This window comes from Hylaeus anthracinus, unplaced genomic scaffold (assembly GCF_026225885.1).
Source record: "Hylaeus anthracinus isolate JK02 unplaced genomic scaffold, UHH_iyHylAnth1.0_haploid 11982, whole genome shotgun sequence".
NCBI classification, from domain to species: Eukaryota; Metazoa; Arthropoda; class Insecta; order Hymenoptera; family Colletidae; genus Hylaeus; species Hylaeus anthracinus.
In genome coordinates this window covers 11,205,580-11,220,412 of record NW_026534330.1, presented here as the reverse complement: position 1 = coordinate 11,220,412, position 14,833 = coordinate 11,205,580, and the positions used below count along the sequence as shown (strand labels likewise).

Below are 14,833 nucleotides of genomic sequence, written 5' to 3'. Positions count from 1 at the left end.
CCACAGCCTCTATATCTGATTTAATCCTATTATTATCAACGTGTATCAGGTGTGGTCTCGAAGCAGCGATCTCACAATCCAACGGCAACTACTTTCCACAGGAGAGGGATCCTTTCGTAGAGGAAGAAGATCTGGAAAGTCTGAGTTGGTAAGCTTGAAAGTTCTTGGAGACCTGGAGAACGTTCGCGCAGAGTTGCAAGCAGGATGCTGCAGATTGTACGGTTGAGGAGGAAGAAAATCTGGAGAGCCGAGTTTCTGTTGCGAAGCTTGAAAGTTCTTTGAGACCTGGAGAACGTTCGCGCAGTGTTGCAAGCAGGATGCTGCAACTCTGAAACTCTTTAGTGTTGCTGTGCTTGAAAGCTCTTGGAAACCAGGAGAACCTTCGCGCATAGTTGTTCAGGGAAACTGATGAAATTTTTCAAGGAGGAATTAAAAGGCGCGTACGACGGTGGCGCGACGAAACGGCTCGCGGTCTCGTATTCGCACGGAGCACAATTCCTGCTGGCCGATGGAAAGTTGGCCTGCGTGTTGCTCGTACCATAGGAATTTAAACGGGGATATAGGTATAAGAACACGGAGACGGGGAGTCGTTCGCGGTAGTGTGAGGCATAAACGCGCCGGCACCACACCCAGAGTGACCACCATTACGACACGGGACAAGGGACACGGCCATGCGCGTCGCGGTGATCGTGAGTACCCAAAAGTGTTCTCCTTTTTGCAAACCGATTAAAGACCTTCCTCCCGTAGCCTTTACTCGCCCGACCTCAGGATTCTTACGTCCAGCAATACGAGCCTCCAGCTCTTCAAAATATGCAAACCTATATCTTCCCATTTTATTAATTTTAAATCATGAAGCATCTTAAATGTAGGAACGATTGGGGAAACAAAATATATGAAATTTGAGAAAAATGGAATGGGAAGATATAGGTAGAGTGATCAAAGAAATGATTGGAAACAAAGTATATCAAATTTGAGACAAATATAATGGGAAGATATAGGTACAGTGCTCATGAGAATGATTGGAAACAAAATATATCAAATTTGAGATAAATAGAATGGGAAGATATAGGGTACAGTGGTCATACATATTGCATTGTCTTTAAAGTATGTTAACTGCCTGTGATATGAGGCATTGAAAGTTCTATTTACAGTATAGAAATTGTAATTTATTTCAATGGAACCATCCAGCGTGAACAAGCTGCCTTTTTAAGAAGTGGTGCAATTTCTATGACCTCTATTGTAGGATCTCAGTTGTAACTCTGCTTTGCTTTGAAATTAAGGAATTAATTCTTTAACCTACCAACATTTGAAACATTTGGTGTTTAACCCTTCTCAGAAAATTCAAATGTAAACGATTAGAAATAAAAAGTAAAATTTTAATCCATAATAGAACGAATGTTTAAATTCCTCTATCTTAGAAACGAACTAGAATTTTTTATTCCTACCATTAGTATCCACAAATTGAGATTGTTTAATAAGGATTTATTGCATGACGCAAATAGTGTGCTATAAATTTGCGAAATTAAAAGTTCACAGCACTATTAGCATTCCAGTAAAAAAAAACTATACGTTCGTATTTCACGACAACATGTTCAAGCATATTCGTAGAGAGGGTTGGGGGAAGGGAGAAATAGTCTACTCGGTAAGCACAAGTTGCAAGACAAGTTGTTAGACAATATGTAAAAAGTGTATCGAGTTGCACGTGTAGAGTTTCCTTTATACTTGACATTCCTTTAGATCAGCCCTCCTGGGGTCTGTGCGCATACGTTTAACCAGAGATCTTACTGTCTCGGCCAGTTACGTACTTTGTAATCGCAGGACATTACGCAAGAGGCACGCGTGGGGAACATATTTTCGATATCGAGTTCGGTTTGTTAGGTACTTCAGTTACAACTACACTGAACAGTGCATTCCTTCCCAACTTAGGGAATAGGTGTTTACCAGGCTTTTTCTATACTAGGCTTTGCTTTCGTTCAAGTATATTTCTCTACTTTCATGTGTATCAAAGAGATGGACCCCTTCAATTTGCTAGTTTAAAAAATGTTTCACTTAAATAACATCGTCTACTTCCTAGAGAGTCTTACTGTACATCGATTTGCGTTAATATAATCAATCCACACGCAAAGCATTGTAATACTTAGGAATACTGTCTGTAGAAATTCAAACTGAGTAATTTTCGCGGGCAACGGTTTGCATTAATCACCCTTTGGTGGTAGTTTCTAGAATCTTCATAATTTTGTGAGATTTTTAAGATTGGTAGTTCGCACAGACGGGGGAATACTCATCCAGACAAAAATTCAAATGACACGCCAGATAAACAGTAGTTATTTCGATATTAAATATTGCTCCGATTCATAAACAACTTTCATTTTGGGTAGCAAATAGTTATGCTTTTAGGGAAGCCACTGTAGGTAGCAATTTTTAATTTACCTATTCAATGGGGAAGAGTGATAATTAGACTGCGGATCTTTATGCAAAATAAAATCTTCGTGAATGTGCCTACAAATATTGCAGCTAAATAGGAATTTATTTTATTGCAAATATTATAACATGAAATATTATAACATTTACTTTCAATCTTTTTTATATTCTTGCATATTGTTTGCATTTCGTAGTTTCTTGCACATTCAAATTTCCTATAAATGCATAAAGATCCGTAGTCTAGTGATAATCAACGATGACGATTATATAATCAATCAAGACTTATTATGCAACAAGATAAATTGTAAGCTTAAAAGCAGAAGTTATTTACAAATACAATGAAATTATTTTTCACGTTGAGAAGAAATAGCTTGGTCACCCGTTCGAACAAAAATCGCCTCATTTCGAAGGTGTCCACCCGATACAAGGATGGTAAACTTCCTCGTTAAAAACAATCGAAAGAGAAAGATAGTGAAAGTAACGAAGGAGTGAATGAACGAGTGAAAAGAATAGAAAAAGGCAGGGAGGGAAGAAGGAGAAATTGTAGCAAGATCTTGAACGCATTCTTAACGATGCTCGGGCACGAAGGACGAAAATTGGTACACCGGCGCGGACAGGCGAGCAGCGAGTGAAAGTGCCGCGTAAGAAAGTCGAATAGAGTTTTCGTCGTATTCCCTATAAATATCTACGCGTGCTTCGACTTGGAACGAAGTGCAAGCCGTAAGAAACAAATCCATGTCCGCTCGATTCGCGCCAGTCACCTCCCTCCATCTCGAGACTGGTGCATTCCGGTGGACTACGGGAACCCTGGAGGATATGGCGATTGCTACAATACAGGAGGTTTTAAAACTATAGGCACACGATTAACTGGTTAACAGAATTCCTGAAACGAAACAAACGAGCTCTGAGTGATTGTCACATTCCTTGTTAAGAGCAGAAAGGAGCTTAATTATTTGTTAGAATAATTGTAAGTCAACACCTCAAGTACCAAATTTCTAGTCGAGTCAAGTAGTATATTTTCGTTTGTATGAACGTTAATACGAAGAATCCAAAATAGTTTCTGCTTGGCAGCTGTTAACGTATTTCGTATGATTCGTGACAATTTGTGAAGATAAACAAGGTAGCTTAAGATTGTAATCTGAAAGATAGGCTTCCATCGCTTTCTTCTTCCTTCTCGCGAGTTATTAGCCACCTGTAGCTCTACTTTTAAAACGCCTTGTATATCCTCCCATGCCTCCTGTGCGACACCTGCGTGGAACGTTGCAACATTTAACCTTAATAAGAGGTTACATAGAAGTCTCGCCGTTTGCTCTTATTAAAAACGGCGTGCCTCGAAATGAGAGCCGTGTGAAAGCGATTCTCAATTGAAAACTTAATGGGAAAACCTATAGTAAAATTGTAACATACCATTAATTCCTTTCAGAAGGAAGCCATTTACAATTAATTCGGGGGACCCCAAAATTCAGTTTGAATGATTTCACGAAAGATGTCACGTCAAGTATGCGCGCTCAAGATTTATCAAGACAAATCGTTTCAGCACCGTTGCTTGCCAAACACGACGGTTCACTCTCGCCGCGTATTTATTTTCTATTGGATAATTCGATATAACTGACGTTGCGACAAGTTGTTACGTTAATGGCAATAACATGACCGGTATTTCATATTCTTATATAACGAAAATCGAACGAGGAAACGACTGCGACTGTGGCGTAACTAACGCCCTTCTAGGGTGAGATAATCCTTCTAAATCTCGTTTAACGTTAGGGAAAAAATTGACAAATATAGTTTCAAAAATATTACGAAATTAAGTAACACTATGTTTGTTTTTATCACGAGTTCAGAGCCCTGAAATTCACCCTCAGTTACAATTCTGTGCGCGGGAAAACAAGCGTAACATTTAAACGTATAGAATTGGATTGCAAATGTCTCGCCAAGCTATCGAATAGGCCGTTCGTTTAAATTTAATTCGATTGTTCGTGTTTCTTGTTTATATTCGTTCGTTCTCCCTCGAACAGGTTTCGCCTGAGTGACTGGTTCTCTCGTATCAAAAGTGGTACCGGTTCCACATTCTGGTTTGCGTATTTCTGATCAAAAGTATGCACGTACACAGATAATTAGGCTCACACCTCGAACGAGTCGTATGTTGCGTATGCGCGTAAATTTTGTCGAATACCGGAGAGGAAGAGAAAGCGATTCGATTTCGATACCTCGAGTCGCGGTAGTATCTGAGTTATATGGCGCGCGCGTTGATTATATATTCAATCGTTTATAGCTCTAGTTTAAGTAAACATATTTATTTGTCATCTAGTTACATTAAAATACCAATCTTTTGAGTCCAAGAGTTATATGTGGTTGAATATAAAGGTGCAGAATTAATTTCTGGACTTAATATAATCTATTACAATCTATTATTGTTGTCCTGTAACCAATCAGACTCAGTAGCCAACCAATAGTACAATCTTCGTAGTTCGAGAGTTATAAACAGTTGAATATAAAGGCACAGACTTAATTTCTACACCTAATATAGTCTGTTATTATCTGTGTTATTATATAGAATTCTATATAACAATCTATGAGATTATTTTGTAACCAATCAGATTCACTAGCCAACTTCTCATCTCCGTACAGTACTTAAAACTTTATTTTTTCCCCATCACCTTATCGTTTGGATATATCGAAAAGATCTTATTCCATAAATTGACGACCTGACTCACGCGCGAATTTAGCATGCCAGTCAACACGTGAAATCTGCATATGTCCACGTAACGAATAGTTGACATTTAAGAGATAACAACGAGAAAGAACTCGTTAAGAACGAACGAGGAAATAACCGTAAGGACACTTGCATTCGCGCTGTTACACGCGCGAGTACCTTTTACTTTCTCCGCCTGTCAATGGGCGGCTAACTCTAGTTAAATATTCATAAAAAAAAAGAGAGAAAAACGCTTCCGTAATAGCACGCAACATTGATCCCGATCGATGCATACTTGGCACAGTATTAATCGGAGCGATAATTTGATCGTTAATGGGAAAGCAACAAAAAACCGTAATTGGAGATTTTCAATAAACGGGGGAACTTTTCACTGTTATTCTCAAGCTTATTATGTCAGAAAACGAGCTCGCCAGTTTATGGAATCATTATTTATAGAATGTGGAGAAAGAAAGATCAGCCTTGGAGAGTTGCAAGTTACACTTTGTTTTATTCACTTTTATTCACAATTCGAAATCCTTTCAGTATAAACAAAAATTACTCTTGTTTCTGATCATTTTTTTTTCCTGATATACACCGTATGTATTTACAAAATTCCCTACAGAATGAATTAACCATGAGGACTAATTGTTACGTATTTAATTACAGTTGTTAGCGTGCGTCACTGTCTTGGTTTCGGCCCAGTTTCAGCCAAACGTAGACGGAGGCCTTCCACCGAAAGGGTTACCGATTGCCCTGCGATCGGCACGATTCCAGAAGCTACCACCCCCTAGACCAGTGGGCCAAACACAGGCTTTGCTTCCTAATCAACGAATACGTCGTCCAATTACATCGTTCAGGTATTACAGACTACTGTTTACCATCTCTAGATACAATCATTCAAGACACTCTTCAACACTGCTGCGTGAAACTTTTCGTATCTGTTAAGATATACACAAGAATGATACATACCAATCCTGCTGTTCTGCCTAGAGAGTTATATAGTAGTTCTATACGAGATATAATTTCTTAAAAATATTTCAACTTGAACTTGACTCCCAATCCCTAACTAGTTTCGCTATATTCGATATTGTATCTCACCTAGGACTTGTAACTGTTCCTCGAGTTACTCATTCATGAATCTCTTCCTCCGAAATTAGACCAAAGGGCCCCGAGGATGGATTTCCAACAGGCCCAGGATCCTTTACACCGGGCAGACCGCTACGACCAAATCTGCCCACGGGACCAGGGCCACAAGGGCATCACCAGGTCAAACCTGTAAACGAGGAACCAGAAGACCGCGATCCACCGCGAGACGACAGTCAAGACGACGACGTGGAGCTGAGCGATGAACAGTTGGACAGCGAAGAAGAGAGCGAGGAAAACATACCACGTCCGAATCCTGGTAATCCTGGCTCGATATCCAGAAACTCGAACCTAGGTGGCCCGAGTCAGCCTGGCCAGTACCGTCCTCAGCAGCAAATACCACTGCCAACTGGTAGAGGAGGAGGTAGCATACCAACGACACCCTCTCCACCACCAGTTCAATATCGTCAGCCACCAAAACCTAGCAAACCGAGGAAGCCAGTGGAGGAGCCCTTCAGACAACCAGCGAAGGCACCACCTAAACCTGGGAAAACTCCTTATGACAGTCGTGGAAAGAAACCAGTTGCGCAGGTCAGTCTGAGTCTGCTAACAGAGAAGAAAGATTATGTTAGGGAAGTGGTTGCTTGAAAAATGAATAGTATATATCATAAATTATTTGATATTTGGACTGTCGTAATTATACACGACACAGTACCTATTGATTTTGAATGTCAACACTTTAACCACAGGGCTGTTTAGAATCAGTCTTCAGCTTCGAAGACGATTTTATATATTAGTATATATTAATCTACGCTGACATTCATTTCTACGTATTATTACGTAGGTGAGCACTGAAATTAAAAAGTATATAAATAGACGCCCACTAGATACAGTAGTAAACTGATAACCCTGTAACAGGAAATAGTTTTCAGTGATTTATCTCATTCTGTCGCATTAGTCGGCTGAAACTGGAGCATGAAACTCGTAGCAGTTATATAATGTTAAGAGAGAGTTGATCCCATATGCATCGCGTATATGGAAGCGGATCAATGTTGAGTAAACGAGAGTGTACATTGAATAATTTATTAGAGGCCCAGAAAATATCGCACGTTTCAAAACCTTCATTTGTCAATATCTCTGAGATAATGATTTGTAGTCCTCTGCTATTGTTTCGAAAGCAGGTGCATTCCTCTGGAGCATCATACTTGCTTTGAATTGTAGTTGATTCTCAATGGTAACGCGAAAGCAACAGAATTTTAACACGAATCTTATTGTGATAAACAATTATAACGGGTAATAAAGAGACTAAAATCTTACAGTTTAAATGCATTGTTTTGTCACAGATCATCAGGCGATATCGTAACGATAATCCAGACGGCTCGATCACCTGGGGCTTTGAGAACGATGATGGATCGTACAAAGAAGAAATTATTGGCATCGATTGTTTAACAAGGGGCAAGTATGGTTACATAGATCCAGACGGTCTTCGTCGTGAATACACGTACGAAACGGGGATCAGATGCGACGAAGAACAACGAGAATTAGACGAACAGAATGGGTTCGTTGATTACCAAGAGAACAAATTGGTTCTTCCCGATGGCAAGACTATAGATCTGTCAAGCATGGGTAAAAAGCAATCTCGCAGGCCTCGTCTTAGTAATCAATAAAAGTTAAGTTTTCTCGTTAATTAACACGCTTAGATGATAGACTTGACAAAGATTTACCGAACAAAGAAAATATTAAATATCAATAATACACACCTTTTTCAAAATCTCATGATCTCTGTCTATCTTTTAATTTAGACTACGATTCCAATAATACGCCAGAAAAAATTGAAACTTTTATATAAAAAAATCATGTAACACAAAATCATCGCGTATGTCAGTAGTCAGAAGAGCTTGTAGGTTTACGATACTTTGCTTGCGAGGAAGCTTGAAGGGAAAAACGTTACATGAAGGAAATAACGTTGAATGATTTGTTTCGTTAAGTAGTGGTATAGTAATGCGAGTTTTATTGTCTCGATTGTCGTTATGTTTGTATTCGTGATGTTCTAAATTTGTAACTATTATAGATTATTTAGAATATATATATCGTGTACATATGATTGTAGGTACCTGTACGGAGTTGATCGAATAAAAATGACAAAACATGCGTACTACGTTGCGTTAATACCATGATAATCGATGAATTATAACAAATTATCCTTACGTCTAGCTTCTAACACTATAGAACACATAATGCCGACATAATTCAGACAACTTATACGTAGCAAGAACACATTCGAAAAACAATAATCCCATTTATTGTATTACATGTTTTAACCGCCTTCTTAATTTGAGACAATTGTCCGCCTAGATGCCACTATAATTAAGATCCGACACAAAGCAATCGAGTTGCCATCGTATAAAATTAAATACAAAATGAGTACAAATATAAAGTGTCAACGTTTTGTAGCATAAACACAATACTGATTAAATATATATTTCTTGTACATGTATACAAATATATGTATATGTATATACTACCTGTCAAAAAATATTCAATATTAACAAACATTAAAAACTCATAATGTACAACTATATATACGATCAATTAACATATATGTATATGTGTGTATATACATATGTATGTATATATACATATATTGATTCAAAAATACGCGTATATAGTAATATATATATCGTCTTTTTATAGTCTTTTTACAATGATATGAGGTTACCGAATACCGTGCACGAGTGAGATTACAGGCATCTACATACACGCGAATATATACGTACTTCAATCAAGATAGCAAACTTAAGCGTTACGAAATTGACAAATCTGTTGTGCCCAATTCTTATATAGTGCGTTTCCAGAAACGTACGAATACATGCGTAAGATTTAATTAAATCGAATGCGTAGAAATGACAATTTTTTTATTTGGATTTACGTTGTTAATACGCAGGACTCGTCACCGTGGAGACTTGTTTGGGGGAGTATTGGCCTTGCGCTAAGGCACCGCTTCTCACCCCTTGAAACTTCAGCCATGCGTCGTAGCCATAAGCTACCATAGCGCAGAATCCAAAGAACTAGGAAAGAAAATGTATATAAGGGCATAGATATCCTTATTCTCTTTAAATATTAATACTATACGAAACTTACCGCAGCGGCTCCGAAAGCTTCCACAACTTTAGCGTAATCTGCTGCAAGCGCAGCGGCCAGCAAATAGAAAGCTGTCCAAATTGCGCAATATATAAACTCCTGTAACAATGAATAAGAATGTTACTGTTAGTCAAAATTATTTTATAAATCTAAAGATATTGTATCGAATGTCCCTAATGAATCATCATTCAAGATAAAAGGAACGTTAATCCGCCAAACATCGATAATAATAAGAACAGTCACGTTACTCGTACGTATATCATGCTATAACACAGAACGTCCCCATTACTTCGCGATCGATATTTTAAACTTACATTCGACAAGTTTCATGGGACGTTATATTTTTAAAAATGACACGATATACCGCATCCAGAAAATCATCATACTTTTATTTTACTTACAACTTTCAGCCAAGGAATTTTCGAGAATTTCTCGACTATATGGAACAGGTAGAAGACGAGTAATATTCCCGTGCACCAGAAGCCAATCATGGCTACCGTATTGAACCATCCTCCGCGACTCGTATTACCTTGGCTCGATGCTGTGATGCATATGAATCCCAAAAGATTGAACGCCTGTGATAATAAAAAGGACTGAACTGTAATTAATATTGATCAGGAAAATGGTAAACTTAAATGTTTAAATATTGACAGAAGAAAGTATGAGTTGATTTCAGCCTGTGAATGACACAACACTGTTTGACTTATGTATATAAATGTATCATTAGAATATGGGATGATGCATCAGAAACAGAACATTTAATTATCTCTCATTATCACTCTTCGTTTGAGATTTAGAGGGCGTACGCCTGCGTGTCTGCGCGAAGAGATGAAAGATGGCGCGATGGAGATGGCTTGTAGTGGGGATAGCGTTTCAGGTGCCCCAGAGTGGCTACTTCATTTTGTTCCAACGGCTTTTATTTAATTTCTTCTCGTAATAGAATTACTCTTGTATCTAAATGATACTGGAAATTGTTCTCACTATCTTTAAAATAGCTTTGAACATACATGTTCAAGTTTTCCAACAAATCAATAGTATATAATTGAATTTTCGTCGCGTTAGCATTCCGTTGAACTAAATGTCTCCTTCCTCACACTCTTTTTCGACTCTCCCCAGCTGCCAACATTGTCCATGCGGCCCCCTAAGTGAGGGCCCTTTGATCCCCTCCACATGTCGTATTGTGTTCAGATAGGGCACGCAACATAAGCCAGCGTTCCTGTACCAGTGTTTCTCAAACTTGATCTTTCCACGGAACAAAACAATAAAGAAACTTTGTTAGCAGACCTAGAAGTAGAATTAAATACTAATTTTTGCAATATAACTTGAAAGTATTATTTCTCTTCAATTATTCTGATTTATTCTTTGTAATATGCTTTTTCTGCAGGTTCCACTCTGACAAACACTGATGTTAATTAATAATATTTGACTATTCCGAAGGAAAATCTACCTTGGAATGTGTGACTGAAGAAAAATTCAAAGTTGCGCGATTTTTCTTTGTAAATAAACGGTTAATTTTCTTTAGAAAGGCCTAGAATGAATATCTACACCTAATACTTAAATTTTGGCTTCGACACTTTTTCGTATCTTCAAACCGTTAAGGTGTTCTGTTCCGGACGGACTATTCCATCTAACGAACGCGATAACTGAGCGATAATAAATGCTAATGTTTACTTTCATTAATATCACCGACTGGCGTGTACATGGTGTTTTAACTTTCCAGCCCTCCCCCTAAAAAACCATATTGTCATCAAAAAAGTCATGGAAACAATGACTCTTGAGAAATAAAACACATTTATAAAATGTTTATGTATAATCTGCAGGCTAGAAAAATTTTAATTAGTATATTTTTGACTCTATAGCTTTATTTAATTAATTCCTTTCTTTGAAATAGCATCGACGTATTGCAAAATTATCATGGCGTACTTATTTTCTGTTAATTTTAGTAACTGCTCGCGTGCAATTCACTCAGAAATCACAGGATACGATTAGAATCTGAGCGATTAAAACGCATGCGAACGAACTTACCACTTGAGCGACTTTCAGCATACCGGGCACTGTTCTTATATACGACGTATCGAATCGAATATTTGGTTGCGTGGTAGTGCTTGTTGTTGTCACTGTTGTTGTGGTGGTATGCTGTCCAGGGAATCCTTGATCCATCATCTCTGGTCGCTCTGAAATCGATATTTCATCGGTTAACGGAATATTCGAATTATTCGAGTATTCTTTTTCATTTGTATATTTTAATTTACTGTACGTTCAAGTAAAATGCAAACAAATGCAATGATCTTAATTTACACGGTACTCCAATTATGTTAGGTGGAGAAATTAATTCCGTGCCTTTCTGTGGGTAAACTTACATATAGTTGTAAGAAGGATTGCCGAAACAATTTTGATTTTTTCGTGAAAGTTATAATAAAACAAAATAGCGGGTATATGTTTTTGTTTAAACTAGAGTTACAAATAATTCAATGTGAAAGTAGGAAATTAATGTCTACACTAAAAAATTGGCAAATACTCTTGTAATGGCAATCAGGTTGAAAGAGCTTAAAAGCATAATAAACCAACGTAACAGAATGATTTCCAAATATTTGTATGCAAACATGAACTATTTCAACGCTACCGAACACGAAGACACAGAATTAATTTCAACGCTTAATGCAAACGATCGTCCTTCGTCGAACGAATGAAAAACCACAATCGAAAGTGAACCAAGGATGAAAAGAGAAAAATGCACGCCGGATCGATTACGAGCTATCGTCCGGCGCAAAAGGCGTATACGCGTTTGCGTCTCAGATAAACGCAGATCATGTTCGCATTTGGTCCTGGATCGAACCTGCTCGAGGAAATTATGTCATACAGTCGACGTGCCACGGGAATTACTTAATCTTATGGTGTGAAGTCATCTCGACTGAAAATAGCGAATGACAGGGTTTTCTATCTCACGAACAATGAGTGGTAATACGCGAGAGTACGTATCACGTGCCATGCATGTACTCGCGAACATATCGCTATGTATTTACGCATGTGGGCGGGTAGATTCGAGTATGTGGCACGTTATCGGTGCATTAACGTTCAGAACTTACTGCTAACGATAGACGATCGAATAACAATAGGGAAACACGCAGCGAGATGGAACTTGTAAACGAAATGTGAAACCATGGTGAAAGATTTAAAAATATATTTACGAAGTCGAAGAATGTTTTTTGGATAGAAATAATCGTGACGGGGACTCATCGTTGCTTTCACGCACGGCAATATGGTAAATGTCAGTTTTCTTCGTGGACATTTACACTTCCACGTGGTTCCATCGAGTACACGACAGAAATAATCGTGACCTACAGCTTCTACCGCTCCGCGAGTACGTTAGCACGAAATAGCGGGAAAAAAAGAGTCACTTAGCATTCTCAGAGCCCAATTAATATACTGTTATCGTCATCCGGTTTATTCCCTCGGATACGAGCCGGTCGAATGTACATTCTCATCGTATTTTTCTCAGTTTACCATTGCTATTTTCCACGAAACCGAACGTTGGAATGCCGTGGCATTGTTTCTATGTATGATACATAACATACCTGACTTGACAGACTGATCTACACGCACGATTACTTCCCAATTCACGTCCCTCTCGTATACACAAAAAGGCGTTTTTCTGTCCTTGAAACACCCAGGAACAACGTGAACTTCTTCTTTTCACCGAAACGGAACGCATGAATATATAACAGTGAAAACAACACCGAAACGTTTCGAAACAAACTACACTATTCCGAATGGATCTATACAACCTGGTAGGTGCGTTACGAACTGTGCGATCCAGCCCCCACTCCGTTTCCTCGATCATCGCGATACTCTCTAACGGAGCAGTCGCTAACTAATTCCGTCGACTCGGTCGATAAGCCGTTATTACAGAAATAGATGTTAACTACATCAATCCTAGGCGCGGAATGTAGGTCGATAACGTATTATTCATAAAGGAATTCTTGGTAAGGGGACAAATGTATTGGACAGTACATCTGAGGTGAAGTGAGACTGTTATTCTGGGAATCTATTAGAGATAGCAAGAGACAGTTTTAATTATATGTTACAGGCACTAACTAAATTGTATTTGTATTATGTATAGAGATAGCGAAAAACATTTTTAATTATATGTTACAGACATTAACTACATTTTATTTAAATAATAGGCAACAAAATAATAAAATAAAATCAGCAATTTATTATGCATGGCGAACAACATTTTTAATTATATGATACAGGCATTAACTACATTTTATTTGAATAATGGACAACAAATGAATAAATCAAAATCAGCTAATTTATTCGTGACGTTTACTCAAGTGTTGAAAATACAATTTTAAAGGTCTTTTTCGCGCCTATTTGTGCGTCCATTTTCTGTCTTAATGCGCCGGACCATATTCAATTGTCATTTGCTGTTTCATGGCGCCTGGATCCCCGTGTTAACAGTGACGCCGTCTATGTTTCTATTCCCACTACTTGTACACAAGCCTATGTCAGTGGACGGCGTTTGAATCGGACAGCGGGAAAATAAAACGGCACGGACTTTATTCGTCTCCTTTTCTTTCTTTATATAAGCGATGCGAGCAGGCGCATCGTATACGTTCGTAATCGAATGGTTGGCAAACTTTCGCGTTGGAATAAATATTTAGTAGTAGATACAAGTTAAAAAATTTGAAAAAAACTAAGAATGTAGTCCTATTTCTCCTCTTCATGATCAATTAAAAATCCGGAAGCATTGCGTGCCATTCTTGGTTTATTTCGTATTTATTGTTTTAAATTTATTCTTTTATTGATTTATTTCGTCACTAAAGGATGGCAACCGACTTTTCAGCCCAGTCACACACTACACTTTACACTTTACACTTTAAACTTTACACTTTTTATATCTAAAGATCTTATTACAAGTTCGCAGCCATTAGAAATACAAGGAAAAAAGTAGGTGGGACACGAGACGCGGCCGCGCGATCGCGAGATCCATACCGACCGAAGGATCATTGAAGAATGCGTGCCGCCCCTCGTATACTTGTCCGAGTCGTAGCGCACTCGTAGCTCGTTTTTACCTCTGGAAGTAGAGAAGGGGTAGAACGAACAACAACCGCGCGAAACATTAAATATTACAGAAAAGTCATATTCTCGGTCATTGATCAAACGATTATTGTTAACAATTAATTTAACTATTGTCAGAAATTATTATTTAGCTGGTCCAATCAATAGATATTAAAATATAGAAAAATATCGTACGATTACTTTCTCTCAACTTTTCATGTTCGGAAATATTACTTTCTCGAAAAACATTGGTATAATAATCTGAAACATTAAAATGCATTAAATATGTACATCTCCGAAGTAATTGGCAAACATTTGGTATCATCAACTAAATATCCGAGAAGAATCTATAAAATGTTGGTGCTACCAACAAGGTTTACGAGAATTTACTTGAGAAAGCACTTTCCAAGTTTTGGATAATGTTTAGGATAG

At 38.0% G+C, this 14,833-nt stretch overlaps 1 protein-coding gene and 1 pseudogene across 1 annotated transcript; one reads left to right on the top strand and one right to left on the bottom strand.

The window, feature by feature from the left end:
* The first annotated feature begins 508 nt into the window (after positions 1-508).
* Positions 509-8,351, top strand: LOC128885966 (proteoglycan 4-like; annotated as a pseudogene).
* A 124-nt stretch (positions 8,352-8,475) lies between these two features.
* Positions 8,476-13,151, bottom strand: LOC128885970 (CKLF-like MARVEL transmembrane domain-containing protein 4). The gene is made up of 5 exons (XM_054140433.1): positions 12,913-13,151; positions 11,363-11,511; positions 9,739-9,912; positions 9,338-9,436; positions 8,476-9,264 (listed from the first exon to the last, which is right to left on the bottom strand). The coding sequence occupies exons 2-5, from the start codon at positions 11,498-11,500 to the stop codon at positions 9,130-9,132; spliced, it is 546 nt and encodes a 181-aa protein (XP_053996408.1). The 5' UTR covers positions 11,501-11,511; positions 12,913-13,151; the 3' UTR covers positions 8,476-9,129.
* Positions 13,152-14,833: the final 1,682 nt, after the last annotated feature.

Bases quoted from the DNA above. Each gene is read 5' to 3' on its own strand.
- LOC128885970 (XM_054140433.1), bottom strand. From the start codon at position 11,500: ATGATGGATCAAGGATTCCCTGGACAGCATACCACCACAACAACAGTG. The intron at 9,913-11,362 runs GTAAGTTCGTTC...TTATTATCACAG, and splicing joins TGCTGAAAGTCGCTCAAGTG to GCGTTCAATCTTTTGGGATT. The intron at 9,265-9,337 runs GTAAGTTTCGTA...TTTCTTTCCTAG, and splicing joins AAGCTTTCGGAGCCGCTGCG to TTCTTTGGATTCTGCGCTAT.